Source organism: Nycticebus coucang, chromosome 10, assembly GCF_027406575.1.
Source record: "Nycticebus coucang isolate mNycCou1 chromosome 10, mNycCou1.pri, whole genome shotgun sequence".
NCBI classification, from domain to species: Eukaryota; Metazoa; Chordata; class Mammalia; order Primates; family Lorisidae; genus Nycticebus; species Nycticebus coucang.
The window spans coordinates 44,840,580-44,862,523 of NC_069789.1; the positions used below are offsets into that span (position 1 = coordinate 44,840,580).

The 21,944-nt window shown below is 36.2% G+C and overlaps 1 protein-coding gene across 9 annotated transcripts in view; it reads left to right on the forward strand.

Moving 5' to 3' along the window:
* The window catches only part of ESRRG (estrogen related receptor gamma), a 660,395-nt gene that overhangs the window by 415,631 nt on the left and 222,820 nt on the right, over window positions 1-21,944 (forward strand). The window contains exon 1 of one of the 9 annotated variants that reach the window (XM_053607448.1): window positions 10,331-10,508. The exons of the other annotated variants lie outside the window; for them this stretch is intronic. Coding sequence (XP_053463423.1) covers window positions 10,453-10,508 — 56 coding nt within the window. The 5' untranslated portion in view covers window positions 10,331-10,452. Of the gene's footprint in view, window positions 1-10,330; window positions 10,509-21,944 lie in introns of those variants that run through there. 9 annotated transcript variants of the gene reach the window in all.

Sequence of the window (21,944 nt, forward strand, 5' to 3'; positions counted from 1 at the left end):
GGCAGAAACAATTATAGGAAACAGCTTAAGATGGGCAGTGCCAATGATGTAGAATTTCTTTTCTTTTTTTTTTTTTTTTTTGCAGTTTTTGGTCGGGGCCAGGTTTGAACCTGCCACCTCCTGTATATGGTGTAGAATTAAAAAAAGAAAAAATACATTCAGATCCTGGCTTTGCAACCGGATAACTGAATGCCTTTGGGCAATAAAATAAATTCTTTGGACCCCAGGTTTGTCCTCTATAAAGTGGGAATGATAATAGTAATAATAATATTGCTTCTAGCTGACACACAGGGCTGTTGTGAGAAAGAAAAGCAGCACATGAAACTACTTTGTTTTGTGTTAAATTATGGTAAAATATAAGACATTGCACTTATTAATTATTATTATTATTTTTTTTTTTTTGAGACAGAGTCTCACTGTGTCACCCTCAGTAATGTGCTGTGGCATTACAGCTCACAGCAACCTCAAATTCTTCGGCTTAAGCCTCAGCTTCAGCCTCCCAAGTAGCTGGGACTACAGGCGTCCCCCACAACGCCTGGCTATTTTTTTGTTGTAGTTGTCATTGTTGTTTGGCGGGCCCATGCCACATTCGAACCCACCAGCCCTGGTGTATGTGGCTGGCACCCAAACCGCTGAGCTACAGGCGCCGAGCCTCCACTTATTAATGATAATTTTAAAATGTGCTAAACAGCTGAACTTTTCTACCTGTCTATATTTTAAAAATGCAAAGTTTTAAAGATCTTGCTTTGTTAAATTTCACTTCTTTGTTTAATGTTCTAATTTATCAAAGGTTGGATTAATCTATTTTCTCACTAATGAAAATTGTCTTTGATTTATTTAGTTTTCTAATTCAAGTGGTAACAGAACTCTAGAAAAAAAAATGGGGTCTTTAATTATGTTATTTGCTTCTCTGTAACCTAGTTTGATTGGGTAAACCTTCCTGATAGAAATAGCTGTGCACTTAGTGACAAACTACAGGTGAGATAAGAGGCTTCCTCTCTTACAGGGTCAGAAATACAGTCCTCCAGCCCCTCCCCCATCACCATTCTTGTTATTTTAATGTACCAGGGAAATGGGAAAGGAATCTTTTGCCTCACTCTCTTTTTGTTTATTGACACATGATATACTTGTACATACTGTGGGTTGCATGTGGCATTCTGATGTGTGCATACAATGTGTGCTGATTTGCATTTGAAGTGTGATTTCTTAATAATGTTTGGCTCTCTCTGACATGGTATGTTCTCATCAGGGTCTTTCTCGGAATGAGACCACCAAGCAAAACACATGGGTCTTGGTTTCAAATACTGCAGGGAAGGGCAAGACCTTTGTCTTCTTCTGCTGATTAATTAATTTCATTCTTCTCTTTCACCTCCTCCCAGAAAGAATTCACTGTTTGTTGCTGCTTCAGTGTGACACTCACAGAAGCAGGAGGTGTGCAGCCATTCTTCATGGGATTCTTGCCAACATTTAACCAAGGAAACCCTTATAAAACCAAAAGTTCCTAGGATCTTTCATTTAGAAATGTTCGTGTTGCATACAAGAGCCATTTTAAAACATAAGGGTACTTGGCTTCAGTGCCTCTCCCATCATCATGTTACCCTGGTTTAGGTAATAGTTTTCAATAGTGATGAAGCAGCTTGGTTCAACCTTAAACTCCTGGTCTCAAGTGATTCTCCTGCCTTAGCCTCCTGAGTAGCTGGGACTACAGGCCCGTGCTCCCACACACACCTAATTTTTTCTAGTTTTGGTAGAGACAGCGTCTCTGCCATTCTCAGGCTGGTCTTGAACTCCTAAGCTAAAGCAATTCTCTTGCCTCAGCCTCCCAGAGTGCTAGGATTTACAGGCACTTGCTTTTGTTTTGAACGTGGTGGTTTTTGTTTCATTATCTAATACTTAGTCAAGGACTATTTGGAAAGCATAAAAAAAGCAGTCGTTCCACATCGTTCATTCTGAGCTCTCAGAAGAATCAGGGCTGAGCAGGTGTCGGAGTTGCTTAGTATACCGTTATTTCCTACAGCAGCCCTTGTCCTCCCAGCCTTTTGTCTTTTTCTACCAACCTCTTGCCTCTCCATTTACCTTTTTAAAAATCAGCCTATCTGAGAGGGAAGGAGGGAGGGGGGTGAGGCCTTGGTGTGTGCCACACCTTCTGGGGGCAAGACATGTTGCAAGAGGGACTTTACCTAACAAATGCAAGCAGTGTAACCTGGCTTATTGTACCCTCAATGAACCCCCCAACAATAAAAAAAAAAGAAATCTTTGGCTAACCCAAGGTCATAAGGCCTTTCTCCAGTGTTTTTCCAAAGAATTAGATTTATATATATATAATTTTATTATATATTTATATTATTTATTTTATTATTTATATTTATTTTATTATATATTTATATTATTTATTTATTTAATATTATAATATATTTATTATATATTATTAAATAAATATATTTATTATATGTTTATATTATATATATCTTTTAGATTTGTTTTATAATCAATTTCAAGTTAGTTTTTGTGTACGGCGTGAAATAAGGGTCAAAGGTCATGTTGTTTCCTATAGCTAACCCATGTTTCATCATCGCTATTTAAAAGACTATCCTTGCTCCACTGAATTGCTTTGGTACCTTCTTCAAAATTTAATTGACAAAAAGAAAAAGTTAAATAAAAAAATAAAATAACAACTGACCCCCCCCCAAAAAATCAGCTTGTCTTTAAGATTTTCCCTGTAGAACCTGACAGAATGATAAAATGAATAACAGCACCGGTCACTAGTTCATTCATTAATTCACTCATCCAAGAGATAGTCATTGTGTTCCTATAACATTGATGGAAATATTTCTTGAGTTTTTATTTTATTTTTTTATTTATTTTTTTTTTTGTAGAGACAGAGTCTCACTTTATGGCCCTCGGTACAGTGCCATGGCCTCACACAGCTCACAGCAACCTCCAACTCCTGGGCTTAAGCGATTCTCTTGCCTCAGCCTCCCAAGTAGCTGGGACTACAGGCGCCCACCACAGCGCCCGGCTATTTTTTGGTTGCAGTTTGGCCGGGGCCAGGTTTGAACCCGCCACCCTCGGTATATGGGGCTGGCGCCTTACCAACTGAGCCACAGGCGCCGCCCATTTCTTGAGTTTTATTACCAATTCCAGCCCAGCTCCATAGTTTACAGTGGATAGGGGTTGGAATAGGGAAAGGAGTGGTCATTTGATGAAAACTGAATCCCTAAAAGAATGGTAGTTAAAGTGGGCTTATAAAAGGACAACTACAGTAACCTCTGTAGGTTGACCACCCAAGCAACTATGACAAACTGGTCAACACACATAGGTGGTCACCATTAGGAGCTAGGCTGACTGTACTGATACATACACATGGTGCATCTCCAGTTGATGAAAATTAGGTCACGTTAAGGAGGTGGTCAGTGTGGGGAGGTGGTCAACTATAGAGGTTCTACTGTCATGAGGAAGAAGAGAGAGGCTTTACATCTCTACAAATTCATCCCAACTTCTTTATCTCTTGGGTTCACATGTCTCTTGGCTCCTACTAGGACTTTTGTCCTCAGAGGGCTCAGGTCTCATTTGGAGTTCTGTGCTCTGGTATGTTGTCAGCAATTCTGAGATTAACATTACTAGCTTATTACTAACAAAGCGTTGGAAAGGGGAGAAATGTTATCTTTCCTGATGTGAGCTTTCCTCCTACTTAGGTGTGTAACCTGTGTTAAGGCTTCTTACCATTCCGAGCTTTTTTTCTTCACCTGTAAGTTAATCAAGTTGAACTCAGAATTCCTATATTCTTTCACTGCCAATAACTCCCCATTGCCCCGACTTTCTGTTCTGCCATAGATTAGTGGCCATTCTGTGTAACAAGAGCAAAGCTTTGTGAAGAAATTGAGTTCTTGGGATATCTGATCAAAAAAGCTCCTAGGTGAATGGGCTTCTGCTTGGGATAGTAAGCATTATTGACTGAGCGGATAGGGTGGAGGGAAGGGAGAGTCACATCTTAAAGGAAGAGAGATGGAGTATGAGCGATTTCACTTGCTCCTTTCTGGTAAAAAATCTCAACTGAGCTCCGTGGAGAGTCAGAGAATCAGGTAACTTCCTCAAGTCTATCTTCCTCCTACCTTTGCACAAAACACGGTGGTGGCTTTAAGGGAAGTGTCTTTTAGTTTTCTCTTTCATTACATTGAGCCAGTGTATATGTGGTAGTGTAACATGGTAAAAGTTATCTGTATTTTCACTGGAGAAATACTTGCATTTCACCTTGAACTCCCAGTCAAAGATGGAGGCCAAGTGAATTACAATGCCATTCTCTTAGAGCTCGTCTTTCATTAGTGAGATTTTAAAAGAGTATGGATAACATTTATGGAAGACTGTGGGTTGGATGACAATAACACTTATTATCTAAACTGGGGGTGCTTTTGAGAATGTAAGGAGAGACTACTATAAATTATTAGGCTTGCACAGCTGGCATGAGTCAGAATGTCCTTGACCCACTGGGTTCATATAGTCCTCCCAGCAAGGGCCAGATACTGTGATAAATTTGTTCAACTTGTTTAATCCTCATAACAGCTCTACAAGATTATTATTGTTATTTCTATTTAATAGCTGAGGAAACGGAGACTTAGGAGATGGGTAAAGTGACTCTAGTCCAAAGCCATACACCCGTAACTGGACTCTGAGCCTCAGGCATGTCCAGAACAGACTATAATCTCTTGCTGTAAGGCCTTCTATAGCCCCCGACTTCTCCAAGGCATAAAAAATACCCACACATACACACACACACACACACACTTCCAGTTAATTTGCCATTGTTAGGGGAAGCAGGTTTTTATCAAATATATTTATTTATAAAAATAAACTCTGCAAGAAGTGTGTTAGACTTCTAACATCAAAAAGTATACTTTCTTGGAAACCTATTTTTGTGAACACCAGATATTATTATCTCACTTAAGAAAAAATGAGCACTTTGAAAATTTGGACAAAAGGTTTAATAGAGACAATAGGAGAGGGACCTTTCAAATCAAATTAACTATGTATGTATATTAGATATGTACATGAGGAAAAAATACTTTTGTGCTTTTTTGACGTTTCATGGATATGTATTTTTTTAGCCTCAAATATATATCAAATGGGATAGTTAAGATGGGTAATTTGATCATTTTACTGGTATCAAAGCATAGATTGCTCATTCTGAAATCTGTCGTATTTGTTCCACTTCCCCTCTTCCGTCTCCACTGCTCCCCCGCCTTCCTCTCAGAGTTAAGCTACCCTTTATTTTGAACACTATCACACACATGATTGAGTCAACAATTTATGGCTTTTAAAAATAGGGATTTTGTCCTCTCTTAGGTTTATTGTTTATCATAATCATCTTTCAAGTGAAAAGGCTAATTTACTCTTTCTATAGGAATATTTTAAGCTTGATTATCATAATATTACAGCTGCCTGAAAAGGTCTAAAATGGGACATTGACCTTGAATGTTTTCTGCATTTAGCTCATAGTGCTTAACATTCAGGAAAGACTATAACTGCAACTCATTTATTAATGTATAATCACAAAATGTTAACTATTGCTCTGTAAATACATGCCATGTAGATTATAGAAAGCTTGTAGGATACCGTAAAATGCATTTGGTATTTTACCAGGTTAAGTATGTGGGAAATACAACATAACTAAAGTCAGTTTTCCCCTTGGAGGTACAGTAGTTTATAATTTAATTTTTACTGACATTTTGCCGTGTATATTATTAGTTTGACAAAATGAAAGTGAAACAATCCTGACTTAATTAAACATAAAGCAAATGACCTCTATTAATTTCTCTTATTCTTTTTTTCTCCTCTCCTACTTTCACAAATACACTGGGAAAAGAATGTTATGGAAGTGAGATGATTTCTCCCCCTAGAATGAGCTTTTTTATATAGGCTCCATAATTTGGGAATGGGATGGATTTATAGGACAAGAGGTTTGTTGAAAGGAGAGGTTTTTATTAGTGCTTCTGTGGAAGCGATCACTTTCAGTTGGAATGATTGCTTCTTGCCAATGGAGACAATAATTTAAATATCAAAGCCTGTGCCCTAGAAATGAAAGGCAACAGAAAATGAGGAATGATGAATTGATAGTGCTTTGGCAGTAATATAGAGTACAGTCTTCCTCCTGACTTCGAAAGAAGTCTGCATGTTCTCAGGAGGAGAAGTGTGTTCAGAAGCAGGTTTACAGTGCAACAGAAATCCCAGTTCACAAATGAAGAGATGAGGGAAAGATGAGGGAGGCAACCTGCTCCAGGCCCCACAGTTCACGAGGCATGGTAGACGGGAACTTGGTATCTGAGTCTGATTTGTCATTTAAGACTCTTCCCAGGGACGCTCATTGGGGATATTTTTTTTTTTTTTAGTTAAATACAATAGTTTGTAATAGTCTTGGTTTGCTTTTTTTTTTTAGGTTTTTACATTTTTTTTATTGTTGGGGATTCATTGCGGGTACAATAAGCCAGGTTACACTGATTTTGGTTTGCTTTTTGTAATATGGTATATTGTGCCACACATGAATCATCAAAGACAGCTGGGCAAACGATTCGAAGAAGTAAACAGCTTTTCAAAGATTTTATGTTTTTGTGGAAAAAATCTGTAAAGGTAGATTACCCTGCAATTTGAAACCCTAGATTTGTGATGCCTTGCTTAGTTTTATATACTTAACAAATGACAAATGTGCAGTATAAAATCAAAATCTGCTTCAGAAGTGACAATGATAAGCTTTAAACATTTTCATATACATTAGTCCTGTTAATTTTCAGAAAAGGAAGGTGGAAGCTAAAAATAGTTGTTAATATGCAATAACTGCAAGACTGAGTATTTCTCATCACCTTTTGGCAACCTAAGAATTCATTGTTAGAATGTTTCAGGAAATGATTCCGACTTAAATACAATAAGATTTCTGGCATAGACAACTTATAGGAATCTTCCTTTTGTTTTGTGGAGTTTCGCTTGTTGCCATTCTGTTTTTCAAATGGAAATGAAGTATATTCTCTGGTTGGTGTATGTGCCTCAGCTGGGGACTGAGAATGAAGTTGTTTGGATATTTGTGACTTCACTTTTTTCAGGAAGAAGGGGTTGAAAGTATGCTTAGATGAAAGCCTAATACATAAAAGACTGGTATTAACTAATTTATTAATATTCCTTTGTGAAACAGTCTTAAGAGTTCCCTTTTGTTCAATTTTTCCTGATTTGGGTAGACTCCTTGTGGTAAGATTGTGAAGTGTATAGACTGATTAGCAATATATGTTTATTCTAGGCTGTTTATTTATTTTATTTACCCCCAAATTCTTTGTAGTTGAAATTCTTGAAGGTTTAAGGTCAATGTTACTGATGATGTGTTTATTTCCTACGATTACCCAGTTCTTTGTCCCTGAAGGTGAGAAAACACTGTAACTAGGGAATGTTCTTGATATGACTGAGCTGTGTGTTTTTGGGAGCTGTCTCACAAGTTTAGCCAAGTAGATATGATTTTAAATTTTAAACTGCTTAAATCGTACTCCAGCCCATAAGTATAATCTTAAGACCTTGACTTGTGCAAGTGACACTTTGATCCCAGGAGGAAAACACCCAGCTCTACAATCCTAGTATACTTCTAGTCATTCAGAAAGCAGTGAGCTCAGTGAACATTGCACCTTGCGTAGATGAAATATGGTTAGTGAAAGATCAGTGGGGATGACACTGTGTATGTTTGTACATATATTTCTGTGAGCACAGAAAAAAGACTTATGCATACATATGAGTCTAAATATGTGTAATAATATACACCAGTAATATAAATGGTCCATAATGAGAGCAAATAAATACCTGAAGGAAAATAAGAAAATTGTGGGAAATAAAAGATCACTTCTATGAAATGTGGTGACTTAAGGTCCATCGGTAAACAGACTACAAATCTTGACTTTAAAAAGCCATTTCAAAGGAGTAATAAACAGGTTCTATCAGCATGATAGTGCAAAGAAACTGAATAAAGTACAGGATTCTGTACAGGTGCAAGATCTTGGAATGTCTTCATTCAGCACATTTAGATGCGTTGGGTACATTAAATAATTTTTACTTTTAAAGAAATATATCAGGACAAAATAAGAAAGAAAGTGATTTTTGGCATATCATTTGAAAAGTGTAGACTATTGACTCTATTAATTACTTTGAGAATGTTAGTTTACTCAGAAATCAAGATAGTAACCACATGAGCCAAAGGATGTTTTTCTGTTTTTCTAATGCAGTATTAACTTCCATATTTCTATGATTGTATTTTAGAAAAATCATGTTTCTCTTTCAAAATGAATTTTAATTTTTTTTTATAATTGTAAAATGATTACAAGTCTCATTTTAGATTGAATAGACAAATCTTCTTTTTTTTTCCCCTGGGTGTCTGCAAAATGCTTGGATTTTCTTCTACATCTCAAAGCTCTTTTAATTCACTGCTCACAACCAAATTTACATCTTAATTGCAGAGTTCACATTTAACAATATAGACAGCATAATGCTACTGGTAATTAAGCTTTTACTACCTGCTTTTATTCGGTATTCTCAGGCACAGCTTTTGCTATGTGAGTTCTGCTCTAGAAACTTGTATACATTTAAACCACAAATGAAAGGAATCAAGCTCATATCTCCGATATAGCTAAATACAAGGCAGGAAAATTGCTTTCTTCTGTGGGGGGACAAAATCATATCTGTCATTTTTATATTCTGAATGTTAATGTGGCTGTTCTATTTCAGTGTTTTGTTTTTTAAGGACCTAACAAATTTGAGAGGGTTGAGTCCTGATTTAGTGAATTTAACACACAGTGAATATCTGCACTAATTTATTTTGATCCCAAAGATTATACTATTTCTATCATGTAATACTTAAGATGTAAAAGGTTGGTAAGCTGTAGAGCTGCATTATATTAAATTGGTGGGTTTTTCCACTCTCCATAAGGTAGCAGTTATCTTTTTGCCATAAATAGCTGGTATCTATTCCAATGTACATTTGCTAGTCTAAAAAAATCTTGTAGTTTTAAATAGGACCTAAGCAAACTCTTTGTTATATGGAAATTAAAGACACGATGGCTATAACTATACACTATAGCAGGAGAAAAATTACTCTTCTATCTTCTTAGTTTTCTTTTCTAAACACTTTTGGTTGGGAATTCTTAGGTTTGTAAATTATTATCTGTTCTAAATTAGTTCTTATAGTTATGAGACTGTGCGATGATTTACAAAATGATTCTGGGTTGATTTTTTTTTTTAAAGTATTCAGGGTGCATTATGTATAGACACGAATATGTACCCTGCATTTTATTTGAAAGTTGGATGTTTGGGGCAAAATCATATATATTCACGTGTGTCTCCCAGTTTGGAAGCTTGTATTGAAATGAATATATAATTAAGAGTACTTTTAGTTGCACTGCTTAGTAATGCTTAAAAAAAAATTCAGTCTTTATTTTGTAAACATGCATTGACATAGATTCACTGTACTATTTACCCCACAGTCCTGGGTCTCCTACCTCTGAAACCTTCCAAGCCAATTCCTCCTGCTACAGTTGTTTACCTTTGTTGTGAAAAGCTCTGCATTATATAAGTAGAGACTGTAGGAGGTACAGAAATGTCCACAGGCATTCTCTCCAGCTGTACTGATGCGCCGATTCCTCTTCTGTAGTTGGGTACCACTGCACGCCACCTCCGAGATGCTCTCCAGACAATTTAGAAGACTATCTTTTATTTTAAAATTGCCCGGTATGCATCAGGAAAGCACATGATTAGGAATAAATGAGAAAAGTACAGCAGCCCCCATGTAAGAAAACACAGACAACAGCAGGACAAAGTTAATGCTCTACCTTCCGCAGAATCCTTTCCCAAATGAACTGAGAGTCTGCGTGAGTTCTTCTTTTCAAGGCAAAATAGGAGGTTAGAAATCAGAGACAAATCCCTCCAGTGCTTAGAGAGTTAAGTTAGTTAGGTTTCTTTTCTTTTGTAGCTGCTCAGGAAAGAGAGAGAGAGTGAGAGAGCGCGCGAGAGAGATAGACAGATAGATATGGGGGGTGGGGGGAAGCGCACGAGTCCCTCGGAGCGTGTCCAGCCCCGGCCCCCTCGCCTTCCCTGCCCGCCCGCGGCCCGCGGCCCCCTCGGCTCCGCACCCTGCCTACCTGCCCGGCTCCGCTGGCTCCGAGCAGCCTCCCGTCGCCTCCCTCCTGATTGGGCAGAGGCCCCCCAATCGGCTGCGTGGCTGGGCCGGTGGGACTGCATATGTAAAGCCCTACTTCATATTAATAAGCTCCAATCGGGGCTTTAAGTCCTTGATTAGGAGAGTGTGAGAGCTTTGGTCCCAACTGGCTATGCCTATAGGCTTGTCACTAGGAGAACATTTGTGTTAATTGCACTGTGCTCTGTCAAGGAAACTTTGATTTATAGCTGGGGTGCACAAATAATGGTTGCCGGCCGCACATGGATTCGGTAGAACTTTGCCTTCCTGAATCTTTTTCCCTGCACTACGAGGAGGAGTAGGTACCTTTTTTCTTTCCTTTTTAAACTCCCCGTGGGGGGTGCGGAGGCGGGAGTGGACAGAATGTATCTTTGCACACGGATGCAGGTAATGCCCCGGGTATTTTGTGTGCACGAGTGCTTGTTTGTGTCTGTCTTGGGCCTTTTGTGTGGAGGGTGATCTCCTAATTCAGTAAGTCGAGAATTGTTCTCTGACTACAACGTTACCTTTGAGGCAAAGCTCGGCGACTGTCAGTAAAACAGCTGTGTGACAGTCACTTCTTATTCAGGTGCTAAGAATAGGCACTTGTCACAAATGCCTAGTGAACTGTTAAAATGCATCTTTTACTAGGACCCATTTTCCCAAGGAAAGATGTTTTTAAAATACAATATTCAAAATGATTTATACTATTGAGTGCCTCTTATGTATTTGCAGTTTGACAGATATTTTCAGCTCCCTGTCATTTCTTACCGCGCGGAGTTAGAGGCAAAATTGCACATTTACTAATTCTCCTTCAGAGAACAATTTAAAAACTAGCCCTGTGCAATTCAGGGCTAGAAAAATGTTATTTGCATGGTTAGCGTTAAGTCAGCACTTAACTGACAAATCAGTCCATTAAGTAACATGAGATTTTCTCACATTATAAATATTTAAGGGGGAGAAAAAAACTAAAGAAACAATAGTGACTTCAAAATTTTCTGCTTAAATAGACAGAGCTTATATTGTGGATTTGTTTAATTTATTGAGTCAAAAAAAAAAAAACCCAGAAAATTACTTTAGTTCTTACGTGCGGTTTAATCAGCATTTATGAATATCTTTATGCACATGGAAATATAGATTACTAAGGGTGGGAGTGTATGGGGGTAGAAGTAAATTAGGCACTTTTGTGTGAATGACTAGGTCATAAACTTAACTTCAACCCACTGTTAAGATAAAATATTAGTGTATCACAAGAGCTGTCACTGGTTTATCTCTTTCTGTCGAGTCAGTTAGATTGCTTTGCTTTCACATTACAATAATACCAACTGTTATAATTCTGAAAAGAGTGCTCTTGGCAAACATTTCTCTCTATAGATTGTGAAGAAAATTTAAAACTCGAAAAGATGAGGAAGTGCATTATAGGTAAATGTCCACTAGCTGTCCTTAGTGACTGCATATTGCCTTGCTTTGTAATTAAGTGAGAGATGAAAAGAGACTTGCGGTCTCCGTGTTCGTGTGTGTTTGAGTGTGAATGTGTGTGTGTGTGTATGCATGCTTGCACAAGCACACACACCCGCATCTACACTCACACAGGGAATATTAGCCAAGAGGTGGATTTAGGAGGAATTGAAAGATTGAGAGGCTGTGGTTGCATCAGTTTGAAACACTCAAGGGAAGAAACAACCTTAAGATGTGTGAAAATAAAAATGAAAAATAAACAAAGGTAGGACTGCCCAGTCAAGTGTAGTTTGAAGGTTAGTGCACCTGGGGCTAGAGAATGGGAGAGTTTAAAATGTCTTCATGTCAGGAAGACTGCCTTATTCAAGCTCGCTCAGATTCTGAACTTTTTTCTAGTAAATAAATAAACAAAACAAACTTTAAAAATCTCACAGAGGCTTCTTTTTGAAGTAGTTTCCTTGAATTTAACTTCTTACGGCTAATTTGAATAATTCATTTAGATAAGCCTCTTAAAACAGATGCATTTAAATGAAATCAAGGCACATGTCCTTTTGGCTTTGGCGCAAGATTCAAACTAGCTTTCTTTTTGGCTCAATTAAAAGTCATCTTTAAAAAATACAGATTTATTGTCTGGATGCAGTTCTGATGGTTACGTGGTTCACTGGACAGACAGAAAGATCTAATGCTGAGCAACACATCTGCCTCTCTGTCTCAATTAATAAACCACAGAATTTATACATGCTATTAATATTCATAGTAATTGTACTGGGTTAAACCCCATCACGTGTGTGTATACATAGAAATGAAATCAGAGTTATGCAGTTTCAGGGGAAAATATTGGGCCATTTCTGCTTTGGAGGCTATTAAAAAGATTCATACAATTTATTGACCACCATTAAGAGAGCCTAAAATGTTAACCTCTAACTATGTATTTTTTATTTTAGGAAACGTGCCAGCACATTAAAGAGCATAATACTTGAAAGCTTGTTTCATATTTAATAGCAGTAATAGCTGATACCATAAATAGATGAAAATAATATATCTGCTCATTTTGACATATGTGTCAGTCTAATCATTCTAAATGAGTGTGCACATCACATGAATCCCTTTCAACCTCTGATTAAAATGTAACATTGACTACAGGATTATAGAGCGGACTTAATTTTACTGACTGTTTTAACAGTTGTCACAGCTGTTGGAAGAAGGAAAGGCAATTGAAACACTCCAAAACAGACAAGGCAAGAAGGGAACAGTTTAGTAAATTTCAGCCTGATCACCGAAATCCAGACCTTGAAATTTTAACCGTTTTGTGTTTTAAGATTCTTGTTAGGAGCTGCACAAGTTTTATATTGTATGGTCCATCCTCTCTTTCTGTTTCAAGGTTTTGTTTTGTTTTTTTTTCTCTGCCTCATCCTCCCTTGTTAACAGCTAAACTAAATTGAAATGCAACTATTAAAAAGTAATGCTATAATGCCAAAATATAGGCGACAAACATAGTCAGAAGAGAAAAATTTATACAGTAACAACAACGGTGAAGCCTACATCGGAGTGGATGTTATTTTTTTTACCGAAAGATAGGAGCTTGCCCAAGTCACTTCCGATGGGATATTATTTGAGAACTGTGAACAGACACTTTTAAGTTCATTTTTCTAAGAAAGAATACTTAGACTCCAGATTTAGAGCTCATATTACTTTTCTTCCTGTTTTTTTCTCTATAAATCTGTTGAAAACACCTGCAGCCTTAAAGTCAGGTAGGTAGTGTGGGTGGTGTTTTCAGATGATTTCTTTGAAAATTGCTGAAAGTGACAACCAGCAGCAATTAGGGGTCAGCGTTTCTGAGCTGTAGAGTCTCTTAACCTTGCCCATCACATCACTAAAGCAAACAGATTAATTCTATTTTTCTAAAAATTAAGTAACCATTGTATGTGTCCTGATCTGTGTATAGTTGAAATAGCCAGATGACGTTTATTATGTAACATATGATTCTTTCCATGAAGTAAGTGAAAAAAGTGTTCCTGAGTTAATGGAATAAATGTTGAGTGTGAATGGGGGAATAAATGCTGTCCCCCCCACCATGTTTCATTAGCCCTTTGTGTCAGGATATTTATGTATTCCCCTATACACATTTGGTGGTAAGTTTAAAAATCCTCCTTTTATAGAAAGGACTGGAAAACAGCTTTCTGTTTCCTGGGCAGAGGCAAGGATGATGGTGTTGGCTGTTTCTTCTTATAGTGATGGTTTCTTGTCTTAGTGTGTTTATGGCACCGCTGCTTTATTTACTGAGCCTTGTGTGTTGCAGTGGTAATTAACCCATGTTATTAGCAAAGCCCTTGTGGATATCCATTAATTCTCTCGCATGGATGATCATTTTTCTAGTGTTTTTCTCCAATAACTTATTATTTTTTTTATTCTAAATTGACCGCCTTTGATATGTTTCTTTGATTTAACCTGACCTGTACTATATTTTGGCTATCTTATGAAGAATGGTATTATAATTCAGCTTTTAAAAATGCTAATAGAAGTAAGAGGAAAGATTTTTCTGATGTTCTTTTCAAAGTAAAAAAGGGAGAGAGAAAAGAAATTAAGCTTCAAAAAGAAAATAATGTAGGAAATCAGTTTTAACTCCAAATTTTCCAGATCTTAGAATTTATGATTGTGTCTCTGGCGTCTTTTAATCAGGTTTTTACTTAGTTATTAGCACTTTAGGTATTTTTGTAAAATATTGAGCCAGCAGAAAAATACTTGTGCTTCCCGTGCTGAGAAAAGATAAGGACCATCTCATTAGCCGGGCCATACTTTTGCAATTAATTTTAGATACCTGGCGCTATTCATCAAAGAGGGCAGCTAACTTCTCTATGATTCTGTTTAACAATACTTTCACAATGCCTTACTCCTGCAAGAATTACAGACAAAGAAGAGACCGTTCTTTTGGAAGGTAGGCAAAATGCCCAATCACAAGTCCGTATCACTTAGGAAAAATTCCTCAGCATTTGTTTTAGCCTGGTAACTAAACAGTGTATTTCTTTGTCTTCCTTGGAGAGGATACCTGATGTTGAAGATTTTTGCTTTATATTACTTTATCAAATAAATTAAAATGCATGCTTGTGGTGGATACTTTTTCCATACAAGTGGCAATTAATAGCAGTGATTTCTATTAAACCAATTAATATCAAATAAACTTTTTAGAATCACCCAGCAAGCTTTCAAAAATAATATGAGAACATTTGAGGTCTCTTAATAGAACTTTAAAGTCATTGCAGCCGATTAGCTTTGCTCTGAATTTTGCTTCTTAGTAAATTCATAGAAGAGAGAAACAATACAATGTTGATCTGTTATAAGTGCATAGGAGCTCCAGCCCTAGCCAGCTCTCTGGAGAAAATCTTTGATTACACTGGCCCAGTTTGTTCAGTTTTTATCTCTTTTACATCCACTGGCATTGTATTAAATTGTCATTGTCCTAAAGCATGTGAGATAGAAATGAATTGCAGTTCTTTACATTCTCTGACAGTGAAATATTTAGCCTTTCTTTCTCTAATCATACTTATGTGTGCATTTGACAGTGCAGTGATGCCACCAGGCATCTCTGCCGCTGGCCGTTCTTCTTATTGTGCTTTATATGTTTTGCCATTGATTATTATTTTCATATATCTGTATATATATATGGTATATATCTATACATGATCTATACTATTATTAAGAAATAAATACACATTTGGTACTTAAAAATTCAGAGCAGTGGATAAGCTGCACTTGAGTGTGTCTGTGTGCATGGATAGTAGGCATGTGAAATACACAAATGCATGGGGAGAGCTAAATATGTGGAATTCAGGTATGCTTCGAAAGGGTTCATGTACATTTATATAATTTAAAGTAGATCTCAACTATTATTCTAATCGGTTAATTGCCAGTTATACTTGCCAGGTGTGATGTTTAAGCTGGAATTAGTATTTCAGATATTTTCTGGATCTGATTTTAAACTGAATTGATTTAACTCTTATCTTGAACAGGTAACAGGTAAACTAATAAGTAAATATGTGTCTGATACAAACATTTTTGAATTACTGATCACTTTTATGTTCACTATCTAGTAATCATAAATTATTTGTAAAATAGGAAATAAACTACTGTTATTAAATGCATAATTTAATGGTTTGGGCCATATCCAAGAAACAATTTTGAATTAGCTCTTGGCTATATTATTTTCTTATACCATTGGGTCTCACAAATATATCTTATTAAACACTAGAGCTTTCAAACAAATACAAAATGGGAATTTTATTTGTCTGTTCTATGTAAATATTATTTGCCTTTTTTTGCTAAAAGAAAACATAAAATTAATAAGTATTATATTTCTAGAAAATACATCATAGACTTCAGAATTATTTAATTTTATTCTAAGAGGTAAGTTTAAATATCTGTGATTTTACTTAGTAAATCTGAATGAATGTTGAGAGAAAACACTGATAGAATTGCTCTTTCTATTCTAATTCTTGTTCTAATTTATATTCTTGTTTAAATTCCTGTATTCATTGCCTACCTTTATTTGTTTGCATAACACTTTTAACGTTTACTGTTACTGTGTTTAAAAAAAATCCTGCTAACTGCTTCTTTATGCCAACCCATCAGATCAGAGTTAGATCCTTTATTATCTGAGGGTGGTAAGTGAAAGCCTTTTGAAGTATATACCTGGCATTTTATTTTTGTTTCAAGTTCGTTTTACACTTACACTTTCTAAGGCCTAGGAATCCTAAGCTAATACAAATCATTTTCATTCAGAGATTTAGTAAACACATCTTTCCATTCCTTTTACTTCCAGAAGTGCCAGATGTTTGTTTTTCTTTAATTTGGACAATACAGCTCAGTAAAATCCAAATATATTTTCTAATCAATTGCCCAAAACCATTAATTGAGAGGGTTTTTATTTTGTGAGTGTTGCATAATTGTGTGCACATACATAAATTCCTTTCTTATAATTAAAAAAAAATTTTTTTGTTTGGAAAAAACTTGCTTCTGTTTTGATTTCTTCAAATGATATGCCATTTTAACTTATGGCAATGCATGTGTATTTGGAAGATAGTTCATTAAAGCAAAGCAATGAAAGAGAAGGTACAGTTTTAAAGAAATTGGCTTCTCACTGGTCAATTAAGGTCTATGGCAATACACTGGCATAAATCTGTGTGTACATTTGACTGTAGATATACAGCATTCAACACTAACCATTAGAAATACAACCTATGGCTATATGGAATTCTTTCACATGATATAGTAAATGAAACACTGGATTTGACATTTAAAATTTAGTAAATATGTATTAAAGTGCTGAAACTCAAGGGGAACCTACTTTAGATTACATTCTAAAAAAATAACTTACAAGTAAATTTATATTTTAATCATAAGATGTCTTTGTCCTATATATTCCTCTATGTCTTCTCATATTGCTTTAAGTGAAACAAAATTGCATATATACTTTTCATCCTTTTGATTGGAAGTACACTTTATATGCTTTGGCAGGACTTACCTAGCCAAAGAAAACAAATTAATATTGGGCATTGAGGGCTGTCAGGCATATCATAGACGTGTCAATTTAACTTTGCTTCATCATACACCTTTTCCGCTAACAGTTGGCTGAGATGATACTAAAAAAAAAAGGGAAGCTACCAATACATTTTATTAATTATATCAGAGATGGATGTCTGTGAGTGTAATGAAAACCAGCTTGCTTCTCTTCTCTTTAAAACCGTAGGCATACAGTTAGCATAGATAATAGTAAGTTTTGTAAAACAAAAAATTATAACATAGGCTCAATCAAATCTTTCTACTACCTAGGAGGAAAAGTAAGATTAAAAAAGAAAAAAGTCTTTGAAGTGGTGAACCTTAGTTGCTCTTATTTGTAAAGTAAATAAAAACTTAAGGAAGTGGAGAATCAGAAGCAGTGTAGGCAACTCTTTTAATAGAGGACATCTCTTTTTTTTTTGGACTTTTCAAACATTTCCTGGAAAAGAAAAAAATCGCGTGCTTTCTTTTTGTATGGCCAATTCAATATTGAAATTTCAAAACGTCTGTCAAGAACTTACACACAGATAATAGGCTAAGAACACTAAAGTCTTTTTTTCCCCCTCCATGATCAGAATGGTATCCTTATTAATGATAATTCCTTTTTCATCTATTCTCAAAAGATTTTACTTGTCTTAGTGGCTTTTGAGAATTTAAACAAAGGGCTTGTTAAATAAATTATTTCCTTGCCTTGTCGTTATCACAGAGTAAGTTAAAATTGTTTTAAAAGGTATACTTTGCAAGGCAGTTAAAATGTGACAATATTTGCAACACTTAATTTTGCCTTCCAAAGAGTAATAAAAGCGCATTAGTCATGTAACTAAAATTGCATTCAAAGCTAATGAAAATATCAGATCATATGAACATAGACTGATGTAGTCATTTCAGAGAAAAAAAAAATTCAACTGGGGTTATTCAATCAATTACCCTTTGCCCTCCATAATTCTAAATTACTGTAGCAGTTCTGCAAAAATATAATATGGCCATGTTAAATTGTGTTCATTTGTCCATAAATGGACAATATTCTGACAATGCTTTCTTTATAGCCATTAATCTGTTAAAACAGGTCATGTATTTTGAGGAGAATATTACACTTGTAACCAACTGCTCATAACCAAAGAAGAGGAAAGATGTACATGGTTGGTGAGAACCATGTCTTTCTCCTATGAGAAAATGACTGTATACAGTTGGTGCTGGGTCCTGTGACATGACAGAAGCATCCCTTTTATCCATAGACTTGAATGAGACCTGCCTCATCAGTCATGATCTCATAGTGTCACAGATGGAAAAGCAACCATCAGCTGAATGGTACTGAACTGCACACTTGGCTAATCCATCTCATTGCTCTACACATCTAAAGGAAGGCTCATTCTGTTCTTGAAGTCTAGACAGTATCAGAAGTTGGGCTCAGGTGGGAGCCTGTGGCCGCCTTTTTCTGTTCTCTCCTAGTTATTCAGCAAAGGGAGGAGGCGAGGAACAAATGGACAATTTACACACAGAAGCGCCAACAGAGATTCTCAGGGTTGGGAATTTGCTTTTAATTCGGTGGTTTGAGTAAATTTCAGATCTCTCTTGTGTTCTAGAAATGTCATTGTTGTCTTTCATGCTCCAAAGTGTGACCCATACGTGATTAGGTGTTTCTGTCAATTCGTATGAACCATGAACTAGTTTAAGAATATTTTGATAGACAGAAATGGAACACCAGATCATCTATTTACAGTAATCTGCATGATGATTCTTTTTTCATACCTTTATATTGAGCTATTCAGTTGGTTAAGTCTGAAGAATAAGAAAAATAATATGAGGTTAAAAACTCAAATTGTATTTTTTTTTATTTCTTTATTTCCTTATAGTGAACAAAACTTTAATGTCTAGAGCATTTATGAGGGTTTTAATGATTGGAAAACCTATCCTGAGAATGTGGTCACCATAAGTGACAGCCTTGCTTTCTATCTTGTCTTCAGTTTCTGGGGTAAGTTCGGTGATACTGTGCATTGTCTTGCTTTGCTTACGTTATAGAACCTCTCTGCTTCTACACTGAGATAATCTAAAATGTAAGGGAAATGCCTGCTCAGTTCTAAAACATTTTCCTGAGGACCTTCCCCTTCCCAATCTTAGCAGTATTTTCTTTTAAAATTTCTGTTTCTGTTCACCTGTTTTGCTAAAGGATCGTTTACTTTGGTAAAAGGTAAGTGCAGGCTATTCATTCATATTTGCATACACGATCCACTTCATTCTCCCTCTGAATTCTGAGGAGATTGCCTTCAACTTCTTATATTTGTTTTTCTTCTGTCTGTTTGTCGTGCATTCTAGTTGAGTGCTTTTATAGTGTTTTCTTGATTGTTGTCAGTTTGGGATACTCACAGTTGACATTTTTAAGTTAATGTCACCGCAGAAAAACCTATGGCAAACTGGAGTCTGGCTAGAGTGCGTAGAAGATACAACTTATGTTTGATTGTGTGTAAATACAGTTAGTTAGTTGGGGGTTTATCAGATAGCTTGGCAGAAAGAGAGAGGAGCAGTACAAACTGTTTTCAGTAACTGTGCTGTTCATACACCCGATAAGATTGAGAGAGCTTTTCGAAATGCTGATAGGCTTTGAATAAGAAAAGAATAATCACTTCTCCTGGCTCCAGCTTATCGGAAATGAAGTAAAATGCCAACAATTTTACATTAGCAAAAGTAAATGTTTTAGACACTCTATGCCTTTTCTCATTCAAGTTAAACAGGAGGGGTGCTTTTGAGTGTGCTGTAATGAATAGAAGGATTTATTACCTTGACTAAATTGCAGGTGAATATGTTGATAAAGGAACGTTCAGCATCAACAGCAGCTTCCTTGATAAGCAGATACAGCTACGCTGTACATTCTCTGGAGAAATTACGTATTCCTTTCTCCACTCCAATTCTATTAAACATCATTTCTGACGTTAGAAGATGCAGTTAGGTCCTGTGTCAATGGAATCTCCTTGTTTTTCTAGGAGATCGCTAACAGGCATTTGAAACTTAGCTTATCAGACTTATAAAATGCTGGTGTGTTCTGGTGAAATAAGTTAAAGCATCTATCCGTGAGTTTGTGTTAGTTGTGCTGACCCAGCAAACTTTTATGGGAGAAACCTTTTTTTAAGAAAAAAGAAAAATCAAGAATAGAATGAGATTAATTATAAATTTAGGATACTTTAATGAGAAGATAAATGTATTTGTCTGAGTAATAGTCCATTTGAAAGTACCTCCCCTTAAAAATAGAGGTTTTGCTCTTCAATATAAACCATTAACTTTCCCAGTTCTCCCATTTTCTCTTCTTTGTAATTTGATGCCTACAAATAATTTGGCGTATTCAGATTTGATAAATGATAGTGCAAGAGCAGATTGATTGATTTTGGATTACTATTGATTACTCTCAATGAGATCACTGTGACACACTCGAATCAATAGTATTCGATTAAGCAGGGCACCACCGTTCTATACATTCAGCAGCAGTGGGGAATTCAGGAACAGAATGTTCACAAGCTGATAAATTGACAAAGCATTCAGCTTTAAATAGCCCTTTGTTCAGCACTAGTTCCTTAAAATATATTTCATTGGAAAGTTCGGTTTTTGCAACTCGGCACCTTTCTGTGGAAGAAAGGTCATCAGTTTAAGGTTTATTAAATTTTAACTAAAAACAACTGGGCTCCATTTAGGTGTAAAATCATTTAAGTACTTACTGCAGGCAACCTTCCTGCTTTTGAGCTGTTGCTCAAAGGTTCCATTTTTTTATGAAGATGTCAATTGTAAACATAAAAATGCATCACTGGAAATGTGATGGTTTAAGATTCAAACTGAAATAAAAATTCCTGCCCCAGGAAAGCACTATAATCAAAATAAGGCGGTCTTCACTTTCTTTAGAAGTGGGCAAGCTTGGGAGCCATGCTGGAAGGCAGCGGCAGGTACAAAGCCTTGGTGGAGAGCAGCGCTTTTTTATTTTTTCTTTCTTATCTGAAGGTATTCATCATGTCACCAATACTACATGTAAAACACTGAATATCATTTGATCTAAAAGCTGCTACTGCTACTGCTGATACAGTGAAATCATTTTGTCCTGAGTAAACTTAACAAAGTTGCTGGGGGAAAAAAAAAAAATCCGTGTTTCAAGTCCTCTGGTCAAGGACCTCAAGGATGAGATTTTCTGCCCCAGCCCATCATTGTGCCACCTTGGCACCGGAATGGGGCGTTTGCCTTCTGTTCTGTGCACTGCTCAGTGGCCCCTCTAAATGGTGAGCATTGTGATCAACAGTCTGTTGAGCACACAAATGTTCTTCCTTCTACGAAACTTGGTCTCAAAGGAAATTTCAACTACCAGGGACTGTTGTGCCTGAGGTCATCATAGGTTCAAGCCTTAAAATATACTTAAGTAAGCTCTCATTTTGATACTATTTTTTCTTAAAAAATCCCAAACTAGAGGTGGCTTTCTGAAAGATCAATAGGAATGTCAAATTTGGAATCATGAAATTCCTTGACAAACATTAGGGGTTTTTGAAGTCAAGTTAGGTAATAGGATTCTAAATACATTAGAATGAACTGTATGAGGTTGTCATTCGTATAGGTAAAAAATGGTCAAATATTAGTAATTTTGTGTGATTCAAAACCACAATTGAGTTTATTTCTATACTGCTCATACTCCATAACCAAATTGAAAGTGACAAGTGTTTTCTGATGGGCTGAAAGTGACAAGTGTTTTCTGATGGGCTGAAAGTGACAAGTATTT